Source organism: Neopelma chrysocephalum, unplaced genomic scaffold (assembly GCF_003984885.1).
Source record: "Neopelma chrysocephalum unplaced genomic scaffold, ASM398488v2 Primary Assembly neopelma1_200, whole genome shotgun sequence".
NCBI classification, from domain to species: Eukaryota; Metazoa; Chordata; class Aves; order Passeriformes; family Pipridae; genus Neopelma; species Neopelma chrysocephalum.
Window position 1 is genome coordinate 480252 of NW_020897862.1, and position 26226 is coordinate 506477.

Here is a 26226-nt window from a genome sequence, read left to right on the forward strand (position 1 = left end):
GCCAACCCCCTGTTTGGGGTCTCCAGAGCACCAGCAGTGTGGTTTCCCCCAAGGCACCACCACCAGTGCAAGGGCTCAGAGGGAGAACAGGGCCAAGACAGCAGAGGTGCTCTGGGGATCAGAGATTACTGGAGATGCCAGTGTCCAAGCCCTCAGGGTCCAGCCTGTTCCCAAGGGACAGGCAGATCCTACAGCCCCTGCTGAAGCCCATCAGCAGCTTGGGGCTCTGTTCATCCCCTTGAGCTGCAGCCCATTGATCCCAGCTGCTTTTGGATTCTTTTTGCTTCCCATCATGGCAGATAGCAGTTTCCACGTTTAAACCAAAACCAGTTAGTCCCCACTCAAATTACAGGTCTGAGTAATCCCCCCAGCCCAGTGGAAGGGATTGTTCCCAACAGGAGACTTCTCCCTGCGAGCACCTGGCCTGAGCACAGCCCCAGGAACGAGCTTGTGACACAGAAAAAGGAAATTGTGTTCGATCTTTTTGGCAAGATGAGCTGTCTGCTCCCTGAGGGGGAAGGGGAGCACTGGATCCCTGCCAGGGCTGCAGAGTTTTGGGAGGGGGAAAGCAGGCTCAGAGACAGGAGGGCAGCGTGCTGGGCTTGCCCAGCACTGTGTCCCACATCCCTGCACAGAGCCTCGGCTGACACAGGGAAGAGTGCAGGGACCCTGATCACCCCACTGCTTCCCAGAGCCACTCCAAGATGCTCAAAATAATCTCTGGAGCATCTGCAATTCTCTGCCAAGTGCTGAATCATGCTCCTGCAACGTTTGCATTAGGAATGCAGGAGTGGTAGAGCCTTTTGCAGTGAGAGCCGGGCGGGGGGGGGACAGGTACTGACACAGAAGCAACGAGGAGTAGCAGCAGGAATGTGCTCTCTGTGCTGCCTGCTCTGCTGCCCCTCCCGAGTGCCAGTGCTTGGCAGTCACCTGTGCACATCCCAGAGGGACACAGCCAGAGAGGTTGGACACATGGCAGGGCTGAGGGTTTGATTTCTCCATCATGAAACAAGTCACTGTGAACCCCCAAAGCAAGTCTGATCTGTCCTCATCCTCCACTAGAGCTGTAGGGAGACCCAACCTCACCTGTGCAAAGCTCCTGGAATCCCAAATCCAATCACCTACCATGGGGTCTCATCAGCTGCAGCAGCTCCTGGCCAGCTGTACCACCAATAATGTGAAGCAGTCTGTTGGGGGAACAGCAATGCCTCACCTTTAAAACAGAAAAGCCCTCAGAACCACTGAGAAATGGATGAGTAAAAGGGGTTTATTTATTTAGACTTTCAACAAAACTTTGACAGAATCCTGCACCGGGGGATTTGAAATCTTGCAACATACCCTGGTTATGCACAAGGACACCAGAACTCATGTGTGTTTAATAGATCTACTGAGATGTGGCAGATAGCAAAGGATTATCTGGGTTAGCTGATGTGAGAGGCTGGAGGGAGCTGTGGAGGGAATTCACTGCTCACAGAGACCGGCTGTTGATAAATGGGAGTTCACACACGCCACAGAGATCATCTGACCTGCTCCTGTGTATCACCAAACTCACTATCATCTATAACCCTGCTGGAGAAAGCCCCTTGTGTCACTGGACAGCTCAATAACAACAGCTTTAAACACTCAGGGACAAAAGAAACAACTACAGGTCTGAAGTGCAACGTGCTGAACCGATGTGATGTTATTATGGCATTAAGTATCAGTGGATGGGGCAGCTCTGCTCTAAACAGGGTCTCACTGGAGCCTCTGAGCTGGAAAAATAAACACACAAGTTGGACAAAAGGAACAACTCGTGGGGTCCTTACAGCCATTCCACCCATCCTCCACCCAGCACTGAGTCCCCCTGTGACTCCTGTAGAAGATCAGAATGGGAATTATATACCTGCAATTGGAGACTCTCCAGATGTGCCCCCACGTGTAGTCTCTACAGAGAGCAAAACCCTGCATGGGGCAGGAACACGTCGAGGTGCAGGCACCCCTCTGCAGGATGAGCTTTGGGGAAGAAGGTCTGGGTGAGGGCAGATCAGGGGAAGGCAGGTGGAGGGCTGGGGTGAACCTGCAGGGAGACCATGTCCAGGTGAAGGACAGCAAAGCTGAGGGATGAGGGCGGCTGGCAAAGACTGGAGCTCAGCTCTTCCCCACCAAAGTGCTGGCCAGGAAGGCCAAGGCCATGGAGGAGGTGACATATGGCCTTGGCCTCCTTGGGCAGAGAAAGCCAGATTCACATGTCAGGGAAAGCCATCATCACACCCGTTAGCAGGTTCAGCACAGCTGGAGGGGCATGGATTATCTCCCCAGGCAGCCTGAAACCCGAGGCAGGGCTCTGCTCACCTTATTGCAGCCAAGAGAAAGAGAGCAAACTCCAGCTCCAGCAGGAAGCCTCCAGTGGCTGGAAGACCTGTGGGCTGAGATGATTTTGCACAGCCTCAAGATAGATCTAATCTATCAGGACAGACCCATTTGCTGGCAGCTCCTCCTGGTGCTCGAAGGGAGGATGTGCACACCAGACCCATCCCGGCCAGCCCTCCCCATCTGCAGGAGGCTTTGGGGCCAGCGGGAGAAAGTCTGGGAAGCACAGAGAACACAAGCAGCCAGCCTGCCCAGACGAGGCTTCCCATATGCTGCAGGGCTCTAAGCATCCCTGATCCATGGGATGAAGGAATATCGGCCAAAAAACTTGACCCTGAGCTCCTCAGAAGCAAGACAGGGACTGCCTGCTCCTGTCAGGAGTGGAAAGGTCACTGCCTGGACCACCCACAATGCCAGGCATTTCCAGGGTGTCCAAGAAAAGGGAAATAAGGCCAAGCTAAGTATTTGTGCTCTGTACAAATGGGCCTTGACTAACATTGATGCTCTCCAGCACTTGCCAGAGTGCAGAGATGGCAGTGAGCACCACCTCCCAGCACAGGGGGTGAAGCTGCCACCGGGTCACTCCTCAGCCATGCAGAGCAGTGAGAGCTCCTTTGCTCTCGTGTTCCAAGACAGGTTTCCCACCTCCTGACTCGTGCTGTCAGGTAGACATCTCCTGCAGAGCCTTCAGTTTGTCATCTCCTTGTCACACGCTGCTGTGGGTGAGCACTGACATCTCATTGCAGCAACACTCAGAGCAGGGGCAACAGGAAACTCCTCTTGGCTTCTGCCAAAAGCATCTCCTAAAGCCCCCAAACATTGCTCAGGGCTCTTGTTCCAACCAGCAGCCCTCAGGATGCTGTCACACATCCTAACCAGTCCCCTCCTGTCCCCACACAGCCAGCGTGGCACCTTCCCAGGCACACGGCCTGACACTTAGTGATGCTGAGCTGCCAGGCAGTTCAGATCCCCACTGCTCCTCACTGCTCCTCCAGCCTCTGTCTCACCAGCAAGGGCTTTCTGTTTCCTTGCAGGTCACAAAAACCAGTGGCATGGTCTGACCCACGGGTGCTTCCCAGCCCCACTCCCACTGTGGATGAAGGTTTTTTACCACAACTTACACAGCATCCGTGTGTCTGATGTTAAACGGACTAAGAACTGCACTTTATCAGGTTTGCTTAAACATGATTAGAAACCTGGGTAGATTTCCTGCTTTGAGTGATCATAAAGGGTGCAGGGAAGGCAGAGTGAGAGCTTCTGCTTGTGCAGAAGGCTGGCTGGAGACCCGACCAAAGGAAATGGGGAATTGTGGAGGTTACTGTAAGGAGGCCTCGTGCAGCTGATGGTGCTGGGGCTCAGGAACTGATGCTGGGGAGGCAGCCAGGCCCCCCATCAGCCAGCCTGCTCATCCCAGGACAGAAGGTTACCAAGCCCATGTCCCAGGGAAGTGCCTCAGCTCTCACCATCTGCAGCAAACCACTGAAATTTGGGAGGATCCCTCTGGCTGCTGACGTGTCTCATCTCCGTGCTGTGAAAGGGCACTCAGGTTTTGCTGAGCTGGATGGAGGCTGTTGGAGACATCACTTCCCTTCTCCAGTGCCTGAATTCACTGGGGATGTGCCGGCAGCCTGCCAGACCAACATTAAAATTTGCCAAGATATCAGAATCACCTGGGGCTGCCAGGGCTTGCCTGAACCACACACACAGTGTTTTCAGACCATTAGTACCCATTCTCCTCCTCCTCTCCCCCACAAGAGGCTTCAAGCTCTGTCCAAACTCCCTCCATGCTCCTGCCACCTCCTTCTTTAACTCCTAGGTGAGCAGCATCTTTGCACCTAATTACAGACAGGTTGGGTTTAAAAATAATAAAAACCTCAACCCAAAAATGAGGCCCAGAGCACTGAATTTGCAGGCACTGTTAAAATAGCACCTTGGGGCTGTGAAATGACACTTTACATGGGAAAGGTCAAGTGCTGTACACAAGGCACACTGCCTTGTTCCAAAGGATCCCACAGCAACAGGACAGACACGGGGTCAGAACCAGGGCCTCACCACCCTCACAGGGGAGAATTCCTTCCTAATATCCAATCTAAATCTATCCTCTTCCAGCTTAAAGCCATTTCACCTTGTCTTGTCATTCCACCATTACCTGACCTAAAGTCTTTCCTGGGATGTCACTTCCCAGTTTGTTGGAGGCACTGCCCTTTTCCCAAAAGCATCTGGCAGCTCCAATAGGAGGACACAGTGAAGGGCAGGATGGTCCCATGCTCCAGCCTGACCTGCTTCCTTAGAGGATGGCACCAAGGTCAAGGGGGGCACAGGACCCAAAACCCAGTGGGTCACCCAGCACCTGGCAGAAGATTTGAAAAAATCATATTTTCAAGCACAGGAAGGTTTTCTTTTCCAGTGAATTGCTTCAAATGACACTCTGCAGATACATCTTTCCTTCTCCACGTTTTACTTTTACAGAGAAGACAAGGAATCACCAGCGACCAGCATCCCCAGTGTGGTGCACACCAGGCCAGGATGTGTCCTGGGAAATGCATCTCCCTCCCGGGTAGGACATGGGTGTTGCTAAGGCTGCAATTTGCTCTGCTGTACATATCTCATCTATCAAGAAGGAACTGGAATGGGGGGAAGTAAGTTATTATCTCCTCGTAATGATATGGGAGATACTTGATGGGCTCTGTCGAGCTACAGAGCTCTCACTGGGGGTGTGGAGCTGGCAGGATTCTGCTGAGGACACGTCCACACGGGACCTTGCTGGGCAGAAAGGCAGGAGAGATGGCCCCAAACAGCAGAGGTGAGTCTGAACCACCCCTGAAGTGATATCCACACTGTCCCCTTCCAGCTGTAACAACAACGAGGAATCAGGGACCAGAGGAATCAGGGACCAAAGGTATCACGGCCAACAGGCCCCAAATACCTGCTCTGCCCTGGTTGAGCTGCCTCTGCCCTGTGAGATGGACAGAAATAAGGAAAACTTCTTCACAAGCCCTGCTAAACCTTTACCCCCCCCTCCACATTTTTTCAGGAACAAAGGGACATTAGCTTCACCTTAGCTCTCCCTGCAGATATTGGCTCACACATAAAGGCCAGGACACCTGCAAAGCATTGTCTGGACAATCCATTCCCCCCTCCAGACCCCCCCCCCCCCCAGCCTGTGTAGGATTTCCACAGCTCCCAGCTCCCATGGAGTCAGAAAAGGGGGAACAGCTTCCAACTCCACCAGCCTGTGGGACAAAATCCACTACTTTCCTCCCAACACATTTGCTCTGAAACCATCAAGACACAGTTGCTTTTTGTGCCATTATCCCCATGCTCATCCCAAATGCCATGCACACATGCCACACATGAGATGGGCTCCAGCAGCTCCCCCTCTGGCCCCTCTCCTGGTCAAGGGGGATCCCAGGCTTTTTCATCTCTTCACCTCAGTAACAAGTGCATTTTACCCTCTCTACAAGTGGCCAAGACCCAGCTTCAGGCTCTTTAAGCAGTGATATCCAGGGTTTGGAGGTGACCTGTCCAGGGCTTGGAGTTCTCCTTCAGCTTGGCAGTGGCTCAAGATCTCTCCATGGCTGGCAGCCCAGGAGCTGGGGAAGGCCTGGGAAGGCTCAGAGGAGCTTCCACAAAGGTGCAGAGGCACCTGGCCATAGCACTAATCCTCAAGGCCTTGAGCACCATCTCCTGGTCATTCCTGGATTCATTGGCAGCTTAACCTCACGCTTCCTCAGTGTCACCATCCCTGAAAAGCTTGGGGGGACAAACCATATGTGGGAGCCCTTCAAGACACGTGCAACACTTCAGCAGGGTCATATGCTTGCTGCTACACACACACACAAAATGTCACGAGCTCCCCCAAGCCCCTCTCCTGGGAGCTCTGCTGCTCCCTGTTCCTTCCAAGTTATAATGGGAACAAACTCTCTCACTGGCACAGCCACCTTGGCACGCTCCTGTGCCACCATCTCTGCCTGGTGGCAGTGAGCAGCCAGCACAAGATGCGGCTGGAAAACTCCAATCTGTTCATCTCCCGTGGCTCTGGGCAGCAGGACACAACAGCTCACTGCTCACCGTGGGGTCCCAGGCTCTGAGATCCAGCGGGATCACTGCTCCCTGTGTAAATATTGCAGTGGCAGAGTTCAACCTTCTGGCATGAGGGAAAGGAAGATAAATGCTACCAGTCCCCTCAGAGCCACAGGAACCCTGCATCTATCTAATTGCACTTCATAATGGATGCAGCAAACCATTAATTATCAGATTATATTTTTAGGAAGCTGCAGATAAAAAAGCTTTATGGAATTTAGCCTTAAAGGGACTGGTGTGCTGCAATGAAGCTGTTGCATCTTGCTGGCACCAGAGAAGCAAACTTTACAGTGGGCACCTGAATGCATCTTACAAGGCAGTGCCCCCTGTGTGGCAGGGGAATGTCCACTTGCAGTCACAGCAGCTATCCCACACTCAAATACTTTCATTAGTGCCAAGTCACTGTCACCAGTAATGAGGGACCCTGGAACACAGGCACAAGTCCTTCTCCTTTTTCAGCATGTTCCTGGTGAATTAAGAGGGTGGTGGGACATCTCAGGGCTGTTTGCTTGCAGAGAGGATGGGGATCCCCAGATCTGCCCTGGACCCTCCTTCCTAACAGACAGTTACAGCAAAAATATGGATGGGATCAGAACCTGTGCTGCACAAGGTGCTACCTAAACAGCACTGAAGTCATTTAGCCCAATTTCCAGGAAGTCCCTGCTGGAGAAGAGAGACCCAGAGGTCAGATCTGTGCTGGAGGAGGTCTCTAGCTGCACATCAGTACAGGTGGGAGTAGAAGACACAAAGCAGCCCTTACACACCCTGCAGAGAAGATACCTGTGACTACATCACTGATTCAGCCATAAAAATCTCCATCCTAAATTCTCAGGACAGCTTTTTTTTTTCCTTCCCATACCCATAACATCCCAGTTTTGTCCTGCACTAGTCCCCTCCCCTCCATTCACAGCAGCACAGGGTCACACCCAATTCCCATTTTTTTCCTCTGCTTTATTTCTCACCTGGGAGAGACAGGTGGTCCAGCTCACCTGAGCTGGCAGCTGATTAATGCAGGGAGACTTCCCAGGCAGTGAATGTCTATGAACCTCTCCTGTCCCTGGTCATTCTGTGCTTGCTGCCTGCCTGGGATTGCCTTCCCAGAGAAGCCCCGGATCTCCGAGCTGGAGTTCCTGAACAAGTCTAGGGGATACCAAGTGGCAGCTGGAGGCACCCCCCACTGTCTCCCGCTTGGTTTCTTCACAAATCAGAGTTACTCTGTCATCAAACAAGTCCTCCATAGTCACTGCCACCTGCTCAGAGCCACTTTGGCTCACATGGGATTCAGGCAACATCAAAAAGACTTGTGAGCCAACGAGCCAGGTGCCATCAAAGGAGATGATGTGCTCTGCTGCTCCTGCTTTGGCGTCGGAATCACCTGTGTGGAAGGAAGATGGTGCAAGAGTCAGACATGTACAGCACCACGTTCCCCAGGATCCCTTTGCTGCCCACACTTTCCCCAGCCTCAGCTCAGGTAATAACATTTAGCTCCACGCCACAGGTCTGCAATTACAACAGGCATGAGACTAATGGGAAACGCCAAACCACACACACCAGTGATCTAAGAGAAGATAGGAGAGTAATTTGAATATTTCTCTCCACAAAATTGCTATAATTTAGCTCCACAAGCAGCTGTAGACAGTAAACACTCTGTGATTATCCACTGGAGGAATGCCATCCCAGGGAATCTTGCACACTGGGTTCTCTCATCCAAGGAACTGCTCTCCACTGATGGCTGAGATTTTGAAGAGGAAGAGGCTGGGTTCAAACCTAGCACTGGGCCTCCAACAAAACAGCTGTAGTCTCATGGGGTGTCATCGGGGTGTTAACAGCCTGCGAGTAGCCAGGCACCTCTGCACACCCTCCTTGGCTCCTGAAAGCCAGGACTGAGCTGCTTCCCCTCCAGCAAGACCCCCTCATGCCAGCACAGAAATGCCAGAGCGCTGTGGTTGGGGGTTTACATCATGGACCCCTCTAAAAATGGGGAATCATTTCAACCCAAACCGCTCTGGGATTCTATGATTCAGTTCCAGGGGCACCACGACAGCAAGAACAGTGTAGAAAGCAGAAGTAACAGGGGAATCATGCTCAGCAGATACAAGACCTGATCCTCCTCCCACAGGACAAGCACTTACACCTCACTCTGTTTCTCAATTGTCCCTGAGGAGCTGAGCACAGCTGAATCCCTGATCCTTGTCTCAGGTCTCCTTTTGGTGTGAATTCTTGTTCCCTTGTAGCAATGTGCTCCCACACACATTCCCTCCAAGGCATGCCCTTTGCAACATGACTATTTTTAATTCCTACCACACCTCTTGGTAGCTAGAAACTTGGGTGAACGAGATATGTAGCCCTTTGCAGTCACAGCCCATCTCTCCCCATGGACCTGCCTTTTCCCTAAGGAAAAGTCCAAGTTATCCCTTTGCCAACCCCAAACTGCTGCACATGGCCTGGAGAGACATCCTGGTGCAGGAGCAGGCAACAGCAACATGAGACCAACTCCTGGCTGCACCAGCTCACCTGGTAAGTCTTGTCACAGAATCCAAAGTCTTTCCCCCAGTGTGGCTCTCCAGGAGTGATGGGGCACTGCAGATTTTGGAGCAGGTAGGGCAGGGCTGGAATCCCAGGAAGGTGCTTCATGGACATGCTTGCAGTGTTCCTGCAGGGTGGCAAAGCTCATCTGGCACTTCTTGCAGCTTGTAGGGATCTTCAGTGTCTGCCACCCAGAAACACAGCACAAACCACAGAGGGCAAAGAAATCAAGGGAAAAGAAGAATTAAGAGACAGTCAAAAAAAAGGGAGGGAAATTTTACTTTCCAGGTGGAAACCAGAACTGGAGTTTGGGCTGTACATACAGGTTTTACTGTTCCTGCATACCAACAGCTTTCCATGGTGAGCTCCCAGCAGCCTGTTTGCCATTATGTTTGAGACAACCCTACTCATAGCATCAAACCATTAAAGTCTCACTTTTCCTGGGAGGGAAAAATCCCACCATGAGACCCTCAGCCAGCCCACAGGGAGGATTAAATTAGCACCGACCTCAGGTATCCAGAGGTGCTACACACTTTCACGCTGGTGTGTCTCATGTTCAAAATGCATTGCCCAACTGCATCACACTCGGGGAACAGTGGGAAATAGAGCCAAGGACATTTTTTACAACCCCATCAATACATTCTCTGTGCCCATGAGCTGGAAGAGCCCTGCCTCAGCCCCGGGAGTGCATGGCACTGAGTGCAGGGGCAGGAGCAGCAGGGGCATGAAAAATATGTGGAATTCAGCCAGAGGGAAGGGCAGGAGAAACTAGGATAACCAGAGGAAGGATGCATCACTGGAGTCTAGGTGTGATGTCCTCCAGCCTGGAGTCCACCAGGACATCGTGAGCTGCCCAGGGAGGGCAAAGAGACTCAGCTCCTCTTACTTGTCCTGCTAAAGCAGCCAGGAACTGGAACAGCTCAGTTATTTTTGGAGGCTTTTAAATTTGCCAGTAGCCCCACTTTTCCTTGATGAGCCATGTGGAAAACCAATTAGGGAAGAACTAATCAGAAAGTGGTTGTGCTCAGTGGGGCAGGAGAAATGAGCTGAGCTGCGTTTCTCACACATGGCACTCACAGAGCTGCAGGGAGGAGGAGGAGGAAGTTTCAGACTATCACTTTACTATACTGTCCAAACTTCTGCCTAAACATCCTGCTCCCACCAACCCTACCTGAGGCATGAGCAAACTCTCTTCCACAGATGTCACGTGCCACAGGGAGCTGCTTCTTTTCCTTGGCCATCCCCACCCACCCCGTGGACCTCCAGCTGATGATTTTCCAGCTCCTTCTTGGTCAGTTTGGCCTGGCTGCACTCTTTACACTGGATCTGCTTTCCTCTGGACACCTGATAGCATTTCATGTGCACCTTCAGGCAGCAGCAGAAGTGAAAGGTCTTATCACAGGCTTTGCAGACAAAACTCTTCTTGGACTAAGCTTTGTCTTGGGATTCCTTTGCTTCTTTGGCACCAGCTCCTCCTGCCTTGTCCTCATCTTTGTCCAGAGATTTAACTTGGGATTCACTGTTCACCTTCCACGTCCTGATCCCGGGTTTCTCCCCACTTCTCTCAGTCAAGAGACCTATGGAAATAGCAAGTACTGGTTCGGTGGTGACCAGCAGGACTGGGTACCTGCCCCTCAGTCTCACATCTCCTGAATGCTCCTACAGAGGCAGTTTGTCCTGCACAGAGGCAATCAGACACTCTGCCCCTTGCAATTGGTGCCACATGGCTCTGCCCAAAAGTGGCTCTCGTTGTGCATGGTAAGATGCATAAAGAGTGATCCTTGAATTTCTCCACCACACATACCAGGGGCCAAGAACCAGGGCCAGATTTTCCTAAAAGCTTGCTCCTCAAACTGTTGCTTCCAAGCACTTGCCTCCTGCTCACACACATGAAGTTACAGCCATGCTTAAATGTTTGCAGACCTGAGCCTCAGATATGATATGATACTGCCTAAATCTGCCACTGAGGGTGGATATCCAGCCCTTAATTATGAGAAATCTCAGAAACACTTCACAAACACAAACTCTTTGAAAGGGAACAGATAATCCTACTACGACCCTTTTGAGTCTTGTGCTTGGGGCCCTGAGGTGTTTTAAACCGCTCATTATGTTCATTTCTTACAAAGCTTAATGCTTTCCCTGTCCCTGTAACACCATCATCTCAAAAAGCACAAGCTGGAAAATTCACCCAGGATCTCAATCTACAGAAAAAACCCACAGGGAATGTACGTATGGAAGAAATCAAAATATAAACAGATACATTTGTCTTCTTTGCTATAATGAGAACCAGGGAACTGTGTGACCATGGAAACCAGCACAGACTTCTCCCTTTGCCAATGTACAGGAAATTCACCCTGTAAATTCCAAAACTTCATCTCTGCCTCCTTCACTATGGGAAGAACCCAGCAGTGTCTCCCCACACATCACTACTGCCCCAGATGTCCAACCAACTAGAGACTAAATTATACATTCCAACAGACCTGGAAATCTTAAGACGCCAAGTGGTGAACCATAACCTGTGAACACATCAAGGGAGAACTTAGAGCAGACTGGAAGACTGGTTTCCAGTTTGTCCTGCTCTGCCAAGGTTGCCTTGACCTGTCACCTCTCAGGTTTCTTCCCACATCCCTGCAACCAACACTGTCAGTTTTTCTGACCCAAGTGAAGAAGGATAACTGTACTTTTTCTTTAAACACAAGACCATGAAGAAGAAAAGCCTTTTTGTAGAGTTTTGACACATTTCTGAGACTGGAAAGGGAGACCTATCTTGACAAATGTGATCTCCCAAGAAGTGACTGTAGAGAGCACTGGAAAGCAGATGGCTGGAGAGGAGGTTATGGAGTTGGCTGAAAAAGCCAAATCCTGTCCTTGCATGCACCAGCTGCCAGCACTGACAGTGCTCCAACTACAGCAGGACCCCAAGGAGAAGCCAAGAGATTCCATGTTGTACCTCCACCAAAAGAATCAACTCATTACTTTGATAATACTGAGCGTGGTTGGGAATGGATGCAGTTTCCTCCACAGGGCACTCCAAGTGCTTCAGCTCACCTAGATGAATTACCAGAAATTTTCGAGGGCTTTTTTGCAGCAGAGATGCAAAACCTGTTGCTTTCAAGTGGAAATGCGACTGTTGACATCTCCATGTGGCACATAAATTCTCAGAAACATAAGGTCTCCTCAGCTTCAAGAGGAAGCTCACACCCCTGAGACATGAGGCCCAGAGTTATCACTCATATCTCATGCCAAGAGCCACATGGCTATTGGTTCATAAAGTCACCTGCAACATTTGGGGCTGGTAAGCAGTGGTGTCAGAGCTGAGGAGCCTCAAAATTAAGATATTCAGTGCAAAGATCTGTAGGATGCCAGAAAGAGGCTGGTACCTGGCAATCCTCCTCTGGACACTTCATCCAGAATACACGTTTTCTGCCAAATAAATACCATTTTCCAGGGCTTTTGTTTTTGATGTTGCTTCTTGCTTGATTTCGTCTCAACCTTGGCTTGACTCCCTGCAAAGACACTCAGTGACAGCAGTTCTGCTCTCTTTGATGTTGCTGCCAGAGAGGCAGGATCTGCCAGAGCCATGGCACCAGCTCCCCAGGCCCCTCTGGTCCCCACTGCAAGGTGTCTACGGTAGATGAGTTGGAGGGGGAGAACCTTCAGGCCTGGCTTCAGTCCATACCTGGAAGGTGTGTGCCCTTCCACCCTGCCCCCCACCCCTGTGGCCTGTGACCCCACAAAGGAGCACTCACCAGACCACCAGGGAGAGACGGACAAAAGAGGAAGTTTATTGTGGTTAGGGGTTTATAAAGCTCTTGGGAGGGTCAAAGGGAACCATGCAAGGTAAGGGGTCTTACAAAACACCAATCAGGTAGGGAGTTAACAGCCAAATAAGGAAGGGGTTAACAAAAGACCAATGAGAGCACCTTAGGACATCTTCCCAGGACATTCCTGCCTGAGAGATAAGGAGTTTTACAGAGGGTGTCGGGAAACAGCAGCAGTGACTCTGCAAAAAGCCATCTTAACACGTGTTTAAACAACATTAAAAACTTCTGATTCACCAGTCCATCTTTGGCAGGACTTTTTCCATAACTCCATTGCTACAGGTGTCCATGAGCTCATGTGGGCTGCACATTCACAGGCACATCAACTGCTGGCTCACCTGCTCCACAGTCATCAGGGCATCAGCCCTGGCACAACCCACGGCCACACAGGGTCAAGGGGAGTGGGACAAGTGCCTGCAGGATCAGAAGGAGACAGAATGAAAGGTAGATAAGAAAGAATCACCTTTTCTCTGGAAATCAGAGCTGGATTGGTGGCAGCTCTTGGTGGAGTTAGAAGAGAGGACCTAGATCTGACCTGGGTGTAGGACATCCCTCAGGAGTCCACTGAGGCAAGGAAGGGGAGCAGAGCATGTGCTGTCACCCTCCAAGCCCTACAGCTAAAACAGTCACTGAGATCCTAGATTTCTTCTACCTGTGCCCTGCTCCCAGACACCCAGTCCCACCTTCCAGCAACATTTCCTCACTGCTCAAGACTGTGGGCACACCAACACCCCCAGGGTGCAGAGGGTGACCTGCCCCCAGCACAGGGGGGGCCAGGCTTTGTCTGTCCCTGCCAAACACAGAGTGAGGGCGAGTTTCAAAGCCACAAGGCTTGTGTTCATTCTTAAAGACTGATGGCCCTGACCCATATTTTCAGGCAAAGTCATTCAACTTTCTATCCCTAAAAAAAAGAGGAGACATTAATAGCAACCTGCTTACTCTAACTCCCCAGCAATCTACTGGCATTTCCACACAAGGAAATAGGGATGGATTGAGCTGAACTAGTGCCTGTGCTTGGATAAAAACCACACTGTGCACATCCCAGTGGATTCCACAGCCCCAAAAAATCTGGATGCACTCGGAAACACGATGCCATGAAAATGTATGTGAGCAAACAGAATTAGCAAGTCACATTTGCATCTTTTCCAGGAGGATGCACACCTGCAGTTACCTTCCTGGACCTCTGTTATCCCTGTCATTAAAGCACCAAATCCAGTTCAGCATTTTTCCTTCAAATGCAAAGACACAATTGGGCTCAGCTGGAAAGCCTCCCACAGCTCAGGGCAGGGCTCACACGTGGTTACAGCTCTGCATTTGTTCTGGAGCTCATCAAATTGCTCTCTGTATGGGATGGTGGATGGTGGCACATGGCACACAGCACAGCAACACACTCCATTTTGGTTTTGTCCTGGGGGGGCCAGGCTACAGCTTGCCTTTGTTGGTTAAACTATTCCCTCTTCCATGTAATCTTTTACTATTATTGTTGTGTTTATTGCAATTTCTTCAGTATATTGTGACTCCAATTTGTAATCCTCTTAGGATTGTTTTTTCCTCTGCTATCGAAAAGGGCGCTGTTTGAGTGGGCTTGGTCTTCCTGCTGAGTTTTGAAACCAGCACAGATCCTCACAGGGGAGCATTTGCTCTGTAAAGTGCATATGGAGCAAGGCCAAATTAAAGCATTCTAAGAAAATTAACTCAGAAAATAGTCTTTTGACTACAAACTGCGCCATCATGGTCATCTTTGCACATGACAAGTGTGCTCTGCCATGATCTTTCTGCAGCCTGTGAAAAATCCACATATAGAAAGGCAAGTGACAGTAATCTAAGTCCAAATTGATACACATCCAACAGCACAGGAAGAGCCAATGAAACCCCACAGCTTAAGGATAATAATCCTGAAAAATAATCCAATATAGATACAAATTACAGAACTAAGATGCTTAAATGCTTCCAGAGCAAGGGCTGGGGTGGAAAAATGCAAACACAGTTAAAGAACACCAGTATAGGGTCAGTTATGGGCTCCACAACCCTTGTAACATACAAAACTTTGACATGGTGCATGTTACCAGCAGGAGAAACACACACTCCAGTGCCTGGAACCAGAGATCTCCCCCTGCAAATCCTCCTGCAAGTACAACCCCAACACCTGGCCAGGGCATCAGGCCACCAGGGCACTTGGTCCACCACCAAACTGTCACCCACAACCCTTGTAAAAGGGTGAAGTCTGTGCTTCTCTTACCCACACAGTCCAGCTCCTGCATCATTGGCTGCAGGTCTGGGAAGGACTCATGGACCCTGCACAGCACCTGGTAGATCTTCATGGTCAGGACACACTTCTCCTGGGCTGTGCTCAGAGCTGCTTTCAAGGAGGCCTCTGAACTTTCCTTCTGAGCAGAAATACTCAGTAGCTGGAGAAATAATAAGAAGACAAGATCACCTGAAAGATTTTGGACTGTGAAAGGTCAGGTTGGTCTGGGAGTAAGGGCACATCCTTCCTGATTCATCTCTACTGCTGGGAATCTGCTTTGAGAAACCAGAAAAGAAATCCCTCTCCATACATGTCTGTCCCTCCACTGATACATGTGCATGAGTTGAGAGAATTTCAGGATTAAGAGAAGTTATAACAAAATTAGTTCTCAGACTTTCTGTTTTGGTATTAACCCACTTTAAACCACCTTTGCATGGAAAAAGAGGTTGTTCCTCAACACCTGGTGACATCACCAGCTCACCTAACTCATAAACCTGTGCTTCATCAGTTCTCTTCATCACAACTCATATCTAATCCTAATCTGCCCTCTGTCATTTTAAGGCCATTTCCCCTTGTCTTGTCACTTGCAAAAAGTCCCCCTCCAGCCTTCCTGCAGGCCCTCCAGCTGGCCATTACCTCAGGAGAGTGGCCAGCTCTGAAAGGTTTGCTCATTATAAAACCTGAATGCACAGAGCCACAAGCAAAGCAAGCCACCTTTGCCAAACAAAGTGCTTTTCAAACAATGTTTTACTAAGGATACAGGTGTTCTGAGAGCCATTGGAAGAAAAGAGGTTGCTGGCCAGGGAAAGGGTGAGGAGTTAGAAAGCAGCTGCTGCCAGCAGCAGGAGAAGCTCAGGGAAAGCATAAGGGAACACCAAAGTCATTACCTGCTTGGAAGAAAAACTCTGCACCAGGTTGTTTCCAGATCTCCTCCATGAGCAGGTTCAGGGATGCAGGTTCCTACACAGCCATCAGCAGCTGCCAAATGTCAGAGACAGACAACAACTGCTGCTCCAGCACTGCTGACACGAGGAGGTGAAACCGCTGGCTTCCTGCCTCACAGCCTGCTCCATGGCCTTGGAGAGACCAGAGTGGGGCACTGACACACCCCATCCACCTGCCTCCTACATCCCAACCTGCTCTATGGCCTTGAGAGACCAGAGTGGGGCACTAACACACCCCATCCACCTGCCTCCTACATCCCAACCTGCTCTATGGCCTCAGAGAGACCAGAGTGGCACTAACACACCCCATCCTGCATCACACTTAGACACAGAATCACAGAACATTCTGAGTTGGAAGGGACCCCCAAGGACATGAACAAGGTTCACCAAGACCCAGCCTGCCCTTGCTCCCCCATCTGGCTCACAGTGCAACTCCAGTGGTGACCACTTAGAAGTCCAGAACCTGAACACATCAGCTTCACTCTGAACCAAGCATCTCTCCTCAGGGCCCAGATCAGCCACACTTAGCTGGTAATCCTCCACTTCACATACACTGCCTGCCTCAATCCCACTACAGGATACTCTGGAATCATTAAACCAAGTCCTGCTTGAGGACTACCCCAAACCCAGCATGGCAGGTAGAAAATCAAGCCCTCAGGACTTGACAGGGATCCCAGATGAGGATTATAGCTCAGTATCTGCTTGCACACAGGCAGGAGCCTGCTCAGCTCTCTCTCTGCAGGAGCCAGGCTCTGTACAGCAGAGATGCCCTGCAGCAGCACAGCCCTGTCTGTCAGGAGCTCCACGAAGTTCTCTTGGTATTGTTGCAACAGTTTGGCTCCATAATCCTCTGGGCTCCATTCACCTGAATTCAGTGAATGAAGAAAGGAACAGCTCAGTTGCAGCATCTTCCCAAAGGCCTTCAGAGGTAGGAGAGACCAAAAAAGCCCAGGCAGATAGTTCTCCCTGGGTCACTAATGCTCGGGGTCTTATGCTCAGCACACCTGGATTCACCTTCAAGCTCAGGATGAACACAACAAATCAGAACTTCTCCAAAGCAAAGACAACACAGAGTATCCTCTGCCCACACATCTCTAACAGGAATGGATCTCTGGCACCCAAATGTCTCCTGAGTCTCAGTCCAGGTCTGAGCCCAGAAGAAGAAAGTCTCAGTTTTCAGCACACTCAGCAGATGACCATGTGGCTTTGTCTGTGAAGGCAATACTTCAAGATGTTCATCAGCCTTTTCTGATTCCCTGGAATAACAAAGACCCCTTTACTGACTCTTAATTGGAGTTTCACTGCAAGAGGTCTGTGAGTCAGTGTGTTTGATACACTCCACCAAGAAGGAGCTTTGAAATGCCCCAGCTCATGTCTTCCTCATGCCCTTGTATGACTATCAAACATTTTACAAACACCCAGGTGGTACAAGGTAATCAAGAACTTAGTGGGCTCAGTTGGTGAAAATGTTAAGGGCACACAAACCAGACCTGGAGTTGCAGAGCAGTCATAGCACCTTCTTCTCTCCCTTACACCAAAAAAAGCAACTTTAACTCCATTCCTTTCTGCTCCTCAGTCTAATTCCAAGCTGGAACTGCTGAAGTTTGCCTTGATAAATGATGACTCCAGAGTAACACTCCAATGCTTTAAAGATACCTCAGTGTCAGGATGCAATGGACTAAGTCAAGGAAGAGTGTTTACTCAGGATAATGAAGTGACTTGAGCAAAATCTACTGTGTCCCAAAAGTAATCTATGATTGTACTTCTCACCTGATTAGTTGATAAATAAAAGTAAGAACTGCCAAACAGATTAATCCAAGAAGGATTTTTTTCACCATTGAAGTTTCTAAATTGAAGAAGATGCACAGTAATACTTTTGTAGGAGAAACCAAACCCAAACCTTATAATTTATCCAAGGCATCTGTGCACAATTTTTTTTTCTGTACTTCTGCCTTTTAATCATTCTGGTTCAGTACCAACAAGAACAATCCATGATTCTCACAGAACTACCTGGGAGAAAAACAGCTAAACACACACAGCTTGGGGAGGAAAGATAAAGTCTCTGGGACCCAGAAGACACACAGTGCCAGGTAAGGAGAGAAAACTCTCTGGGATGGAGAAGGAGGCAATGGCAGGCTGGGGGAATAATAAAGGAAAGATTCTGAGCTATTATGAAAAGCTCCCTGAACAAAGACTTCTTAGAGACATGAGTCTGATCCCCAGCAAAGCCAAGGGAAATTCACAGGTGAATTATTTCCCTCCTTCTCCCATCAGAATGCTTCTGATTTTATGACGCAAATTTGAGTTGTTATGAATGCACTCTCAGCTCTGCTGCCGTGCCAAGGTGAGCTCCAGAACCAGAGTGTGCCCTGTGCCAGGTGCAGGACCTCCTCCTCACCATCAGCAGGACAGCACAGTGACACCAAAGGTGCCACCAGCGAACCCATCAGTTGCCGGTAAAATCAAATCATTCCCTCCCTCTTCATTTCCACGATAAGAAATATTTGTGCTTCTGTTTGTTCAAGCTGCAATTTGAGGAGATTCAGCTCTGTGTAATTAAGGAATGCTCCTCCTTGGAATGGGTATTACCACGAGATAATTAACCATGCTGGGAATCTGGTGTTTCAAGAAAGCAATCGTGCTTAACAAATGACAAAGCAAAGGGCCTGTCGGGAATGTTTGCTACAGAGGAAATTATCAGCATTATGAGCACAGTTTTGCTTTCTATTAAACACTCATTTACATTTCACTGCATGTTAATTTAGTTTTTAATTTTTATGTGACTTCAGAGTCTCTCGATGTGAATTGGCTCAGGGTATGTCTAAACCCACCCAAAGTTGGAAGACTGTCCCACCAGGCAAAAGATGGGGGCTCCTGAGTCCCTGAACCATCCCAGGCAGGCAGCAACAATAAAATCCCACCAAAATAAACAGGAGCAGGGACCCAGCCATCCAAGACAATGATGTCTAACAGGGACACTAAGTGTGGGATTGCCATCAGCACACTCTGCTCCACACAAGAGACCACGAGCTGAAATGCTCCCTGGATCAAGGACAGGAGCCCAGCCCACATAAATTTTGCCTCCCTCAATCACAAGGAATTCCAGGTATGAGACTCTCTGTATTTAATGTCGACATCTACAATTTTGGGGCATCTTTAGCTATTTGCTTTCAAAGCCAGTCAGTACCATAAGTTAAAGCCACCAGTGGAAGTTTAGTCTACCCATACCTTTGCTATCAGAGATGTTTGCTGCTGCCACCAAGTTGTCCAGCAGAAGCTGGAGCCCAGGGAATGATGCTTTCACAGCCCCCAGAAGTTTGATCAAGCTTTCCACATTCAGGGTTTTCTCTTCATCCACCTTCCTGAGCAGGTTGTCCACGGCTTCCCTCTCAGAGCTGCTTTCATAGCAATCCAAAACTACCTGCAACAAAAAAAAAAAGTCACAAACCTGTCTGTGAGAGCTTCCTACAAACTCTTGGATCTGAACTGAGACCAGAAAAACAGGAGCAGCATCACAGTACTGCAATAAATCCATACCCACTGCTTCCACAGTTTAAATGGGAGGTGTTACAGGGTGCTGGTTACAGGAAAACCTGCACATGTCCCAGCTCAAAGACCACCCTCGTGGGTTCTTCCACCAAGTCCAGCTCTTGGAAGTGGCTGACAAGCAAAAAAACCACTTTTTAAAGGAAACAAAAATAGACTTAAAGACAGTGTTCAAACCAACATAACATTTTTAGTAAATACTTTTAAAATTGAGAGTCTCCTTTCCCTTGTCTCCCCGATTTTTGTTTGCCATCAAAAAACAGATGGACAGAAAAAAAATTCTCTTTATTTAAATAATCATCTACTAATTGAATTATTCTTTCTCTGATGAGGCCACATGAGACATCTCTCACATTAGATGCAACCCCTGTAGCTTGGAAAAGCTCTAGGATACCAGTAAAATACCTCCAAGGGAGAGGCAGCTAACAAATACAGGTTGACCTCCTCTCCACCAACACTGTGCTCCTGAGCAGAACCTCTGCAGGGCACCAGCTCAGTTCCCTGCTGACAAAAGCACTACACTTCACAGTCCCATCAATAAAATTATTAAGATCTGTTCTAAAACTAGTTACATTTTTACTCCCTTTCCCCTGGTTGAAAAGCCCTTCCACAGCTTCATTCCCCTGCTAATTCTTCTAATTTTCAGCTGAAATTTATTCATGGCCAGTGTATGCCTGTGTGTACAGGTGCCAGCATTATCTTTTAGCTTAAAAAGCCTTCTAAACTCTCTGAGATGTTTACCCTACCCTTCCTTTCCAATTTCATTATAAGAGCACAATCATATATATTCCCTTTCAGTCTTCATTTCCCTTGTCTATATAAGGCAGCTTCTCCCATAAAGCAGCTTCTCCACTCCCCTGATCTTCCCACTGCAGGTCTGTCAAGTTCCAATATGAATTCACCTTTTTTGAACCAGACTGGAACAGAAATTTCTGCAGGGTCATCCAGAGCAGATGACACAGGAACTCGTCCAGGTGGATTTCCAATGTCTCCAGAGAGGAAGGCCCCACACCCTCCCTGGGCAGCTGTTCCAGTGCTCTGCCACCCTCAACGGAAAGAAGTTGTTCCTCACGTTGAGGTGGAACTTCTTGTGTTTTAGTTTATGGCTATTGCTCCTCGTCCTGTCTCTGGGCACCACTGAAAAAAGTCTGGCACTGAAAAGACTCTTAGCATCTGCCTTTAAGGTATTAATGAGATCCCCTCTCAATCTTCTCCAGACTAAACAGCTTCTGCAATCTCTCCTCATACGAGAGATGCTCCAGACCCCTCACCATCTTTCTGGCCTCCACTGAACCCTCTCCAACAGCTCCTTACCCTTCTTGTCCTGAGAAGCCCAGAACCAGACACAGCACACGAGATGTGCCTCACTAGGGCTGAGTAGAGGGTCAGGATCACCACCCTCAACTGCTGGCAACACTCTTCCCAGTGCACCCCAGAATCCCACCGGCCCTCCTGGTCCCCAGGGCACACCATGGGCTCAGGGACAGCTTGTCACCCACCAAGACACCCAGGTCCTTCCCAGCAGAGCTGCTCTCTAGTAATTCAGCCCCCAACCTGTGCTGGTACTTGGGGTTGTTCCTCCCCAGGTGCAGCACCTGCACTTGCCCTTGTTGAACCTCATTTGGTTTCTCTCTGCCCAATTCTCCAGCCTGTCAAGGTGCTGCTTAATGGTAGGACAGCCTTCAGATGTACCAGCCACTCCCTCCAGTTCCATATCATCAGAAAATCTGCTCAGGGGGCATTTGATCCCTTCATCCAGGTGTTTGATAAACAAGTTGAATAAGACTGGACCAAGTATTGATCCCTAGGGAATGCCACTGGCTACAGGCCTCCAACTGGATTCTACTCCACTGATCACGACCCTCTGAGTCTGCCATTCAGCCAGTTCTCGATCCACCTCCCTGTCCATTCCCCTAACCCACATTCCCTGAGCTTACCTATGAGGATACTATGCCTTGCTGAAGTTGAGGTAGACACCATCCACTGCTCTCCCTCATCGCCCCATCCTGCCATGCCATCACAGAAAGCATCAAATTGGTCTTAACTGATTGTTGAGAGATGTCCTTTGAGCTGTGATTTCCCTTCAGCTGTAGGAAATTTCTGTTTCTGTGTTTCTCCTGGATAGGGCCCCAGGCTCAGAAAAGAGTTTGCAGGTCATGTCCTCTCCTTATTCTTTTTCTTTACTTGATCAGACAAATGTCTGTTGCTTGTCATGATATCTGCCATGATGCCCAGCAGCCTGATGTGCCACAAGCCTCTTCACAGCTCTACAGTACATTTATTTGCCTCTCAGATGTTTTGGCCATTCCCTGCAGGTCCTAAAACCTTTCCTCAAGTTATTCACTCACTCAGGTCTGTAACCTCTTACAGAAGTTCTCTCTCATTCAGGATGCAAACTTCAGACAGTTCTCCTACCTTTAACATAAAAGAAACTAATCCAACAGCTCCTCCTCCGCTCTAATGAGCACCTGAACTCCTTAATTAGTTTCTCTCATTTCTAAAGATCCATCCTTTTGTAGCCCAAACTCTGTTAGCAAACCTGTTGATGTGTCCTCCCATTCAATTCACACCGAGCTGCCTCTGGATCCCTCAGTCTGAAGTCTGAGAAGAGGTACAAGAGCAGCATCTCTTGGGGAGCTCACACTGTATTGTGAAGTGGTCACTGAACTCTGCAACAACCTAAGCCATGAGACACCACAAATGAAAGGTTACCTGCCCTTCCTTTGTATCCAACTTTATTTCTTCTAGGTGATAATCTGCATCCAAATCCTCTGCCCCACCTCCCCACATTACAGAAACACCAAAAAGCCACAGAAGTTAAGCACTCAAAAAAAAAAAAAGGCTAGGTTAAAAAGTTCCCCAGAAAAAACCCAGAGATTTACAAAGAGGCTTCACAAAACATCGTGTACTGATTTTCCAGCAAAGAAAACCAAACTTGCTCCACACACAGCTCAGAACAGGCACAGAAAGAACCCAGTTGCCCAGAAAAAAGGCTGTTACATGAGAAACTACCACTTATCTTGCTGAATAAATATGTAGCTAATGAGGCAGCGACTGTGAGAAGAAAAAGGAAAGCCTCATCTTTATGAACCCTTGGAGAACTAGATCCCATCCCTGCCAGCCCAGAGCTCCAGTGCAACACTGGCTGAATCAGGTAAGACGAAACCTTCAGAGGTGGCTGCTAATTCCATGTTCTTTTTCCCAGTCCCTGAGATACCAGAGATCCCACCTGCACATATGCTATGGGCCTGCCATTTTAATCAATTTTTCTGGAATAACTAAACACTTTTCCATTGGTCTGAGGGGAGAGGGTAGAATTAAACAAATAAACCAAACTTGAAAACCAGGAAAGCTGTTAAGATCAAGTCTACACTTGGCAACTTCTGCCTGGTTTTCCTGTGCCACAGCAGGACAGAGCTCTGCCCCCCTCCTTACCAGAGTGCTCCCCAAATACATCTGTTATTTGATGGGAAACCGTGAGCTGAAACAAGAGTATGAAGGGATCCCATAGAGAGGAGAAGGATTTGGTATTCGGAGCAGGGTTTGGAGGCTCTGCAGCAAACAGAGCTCTCAGTGACTGACAAGGATGAAAAGAAACATGGAATAACACTGCTCCTCCACCAAAGGAGGCAGAAGCCCTGCAGCACATGATGATGCAATTACAGGCTGTATCCTGTGCCCAAGGAGCAGAATTACGATGGCAGATTGGTTTTGGTTATTACTGGGGGGTTGTGTTTGTTTTTTAAAATGGGGAGGGAAGCAAAAAATGGCTGAATTTTAACTACCTGATTCCACGAAGACAAAAAGAAGAGTGCAGGGAAAAGGTGTGGCCTTTAAAATAAAGGCCATGCTGCAACATGAACAGGGATATATGAAAATCCTAATTTCCCCACTGCTGATGAAGCTGCCAGAGCTTGGTGCCCAGCTGTGCCTGTGCTCAGAGATGCTCCACTCTGGATCCAGTGAGGGACCAGGAGCAAGGCAGACCTTACTTGAAGGGATTATGAGCCGGGCAGAGGTTCTCAGCCCAGCTGTTGTGGCTCTGGTCAGGATCACTCAGACAGAAAGCAGAGATCATTCATGTCACTGAGCACAACCTTCCACTCACTGTAATCCTGTGTCAGAGGAACTAACTGATGTGACAAACTAGGACAGGAGGTCTCAAGCTGAGTCCTGATTGCAGCAGGCGAGGGCACCCTAGAAGTTCCAGCTGCACAGGGTACAGCCAGCTCCCCCCAAACACAAAGGAAAGCAGGTTATACACAGAATTTTGTCCTTCATGGCTTCTGCAAATCAGCACACATAGTGCAATTGCTTACATGAAAGGAGAGCAACAGTCTTCCCCACCAACTGCTGCCTTCAACACATAAGAAGTAACACCAAATCAGTTAGTCTTGCAGACAACTGTGTGGTAAGAGCCACAAAAAAGAGTTAAAGCCGGGAGTCAGCTGAAAGGGAAGCTGATGACCATGAACTGGCAAGCACGTAGCAGAGTGGTTCTGCTCACACTCCCCTACAGAGCCTTCTCCATGCTCCCAAAAAGGCATTTTCAGGGCTAGGAGGAATACCAGGCACCTCCTCTGCCCCAGGCTCCACTTGCAGGGGCAGTTTGACACGGATCCTGGTTTTGAGGTTGCCTTCACTGCTCAGCTGTCACTATTCCCACAGTCCAGCACAGAAGGACCTGAGCCCACCCACGTGCTTTGCAGAAGGCAGGTGAAGCAGCCAGGTGAGGCAAACCACGGTACGACACTGCTTTGCATCCCACCGACAGCCCACCTCGCCCACACAGTTTGCCTCATTCCAGATGGTTTTACCCACTTCTCCAAGGGGGTCAGGAATCCCTCTTCTGCTGCCTCCAAGAACTCCACGATGGGGCTCAGCTGTGTCACGCTCTGGATCAGCTCCTCCCTGCAGCCCAGCAAGCGAGCGGTCAGCGTCTCCTCCTCAGCTCTGTCCTCTGGGGGGAAAAGGATTCAGAAACACAAGAGAAGAAACAAGTCAGTCTGAAGGAACTGACAGGCTGCTGAAGCAAGGGAGACTCTGTGAAAGATCTAAGTGAATAGCAAAGCTCATCCCAAGCACGAGCAGCAGAGGAAAATCACTTTACTATTCTCTTTAAACTCTATGAAAGGAAAACGTCTGATTTATCTAACAGAGCACAAAGCCATAAAGCAAGCTGGAGGTTAACATCAGGTTTGCAAGGCCACTGCTTTGTGTCAGGCTCGAGTAAGAAAGAAGCCTTCAATCCCAAGCCTCAGCTGTGCTCTGACCCACGTTAGCTGCCAGCCATCGATCCAGCCCTGCGGGCAGTGATGGGGAGAGCCCTGCACAGCTACACCTGCTGCTGCAGGCAGAAATGCTCCAGGATCTTGGCCAGCACGTGATAAACCTCCTGCATCCAAGGACACAGGGTTTCTCTGCTTTGCCTGTAAGATTACCCACTCAATTTGCAAGAGGCAGCACCTAATTTCCTACCTCCTTGCCATGGGGCTTTTCCAGTGCTCTGTTCCCTTTCCAGTAGAGCTGCTCTCAGCCTGGAATTCATGTCTTGAAACAGCTTCAGAAAACACAGGAGCGTCCGAGTGTCCAGGGGCCAAGTGTCCTGGGTGTCACTGTCCTGGGTGTGAGTATCCCTGAGCAGAGCATGCTCCACTTTGCTCAGCAACTTCTTGAACAGTGACTGTTCCCCTGCCTTGGCGAGACAGGCAGCCAGAGCCTACAGCAGAACAGAAATGCAGGAAGATTTGGATAACAGAGTGAACTGCCCTATACAAACACACACAACAAGCAGAACCCTGGGGTTTTGTTCAGGGAACAAAATTAAACAGAAAAAAAACCAAACAAACAGCCCCACATAGACACACACTACTGAACCCAAGCTCCAGCCCCGAGAAGGAAGGCAGCAAGCCCTGCTGCCAGCCCTGACCTGTACAGCAAATCCCACAAACTGGAGCTGGTTCCAGCACCAAACCTCTCTTCATGTCTTCCCCAAATAGCCACAGGCCAAAAAGTGTAAGGGACCTGATAAACCATGGATTACAACCACTACTTTGGAAGGCCAAGGCTAGGGCAAGGGATACTGGATCTCACTGCAGAACAAGGAGGGATCACTTGCATAGAGAGCAGAGAGCATTTCAAACGGGACTTTCAGGAATCTTCAACCTCAATCACAGTGGAGTTTTGTCTCCTAGAGAAAGCTCTGGGGAGGAGGCACACAAACTCTTGAGCTCCCAGCACGCTGGGCAATCAAACCCAGAGCTCCAAAATCTACTTCAGTGACCTGAAACAGCAACCAGAGGCAAACGTGCCTGTGCAGTTATGGAAATAAAAGGCAAAGAAATAAGCTGGAACTCTCGCTCCTATTTCCCCAGAGTCCTTTAGCGCTGTAAACATTGCCCCTGAAGACACATGCTCCCCAGCTCTCCAGGAGGGATGCCAGCCTTTTGGAGCAGGTGGCCTTTACTGGAGACTCCAGGGATGCTATAAAGGTACCTTTGAAGTGGGGAGTTCAGCCCTGCTCCAGGGAGAACGGCCATTTTCTGCTGTCACTGTCATTTTTATTCCAGTGATAAAAAGACTGAATGCAACTGCTTGGGGCTGCGCCGGGGGAGGCTGGGCTGGCTTTCCCAGCAGGTGGAAATGCTCACAGATTTGGGGAGCAAGGCAGTGCAATGACCTCATGCAATGACCATCCTCAGAGGGGGAA

At 49.3% G+C, this 26226-nt stretch overlaps 1 protein-coding gene across 1 annotated transcript in view; it reads right to left on the minus strand.

The window, feature by feature from the left end:
• Window positions 1–1252: 1252 nt before the first annotated feature.
• ZBTB40 (zinc finger and BTB domain containing 40) overlaps window positions 1253–26226 on the minus strand; it is a 32451-nt gene continuing 7477 nt past the window's right edge. The window contains 12 exon segments of the mRNA XM_027702926.1: window positions 1253–7807; window positions 8864–8889; window positions 8947–9052; window positions 9055–9142; window positions 9394–9398; window positions 10130–10205; window positions 10207–10535; window positions 15019–15231; window positions 17740–17817; window positions 19200–19392; window positions 24335–24477; window positions 24996–25236. Coding sequence (XP_027558727.1) covers window positions 7494–7807; window positions 8864–8889; window positions 8947–9052; window positions 9055–9142; window positions 9394–9398; window positions 10130–10205; window positions 10207–10535; window positions 15019–15231; window positions 17740–17817; window positions 19200–19392; window positions 24335–24477; window positions 24996–25236 — 1812 coding nt within the window. The 3' untranslated portion in view covers window positions 1253–7493.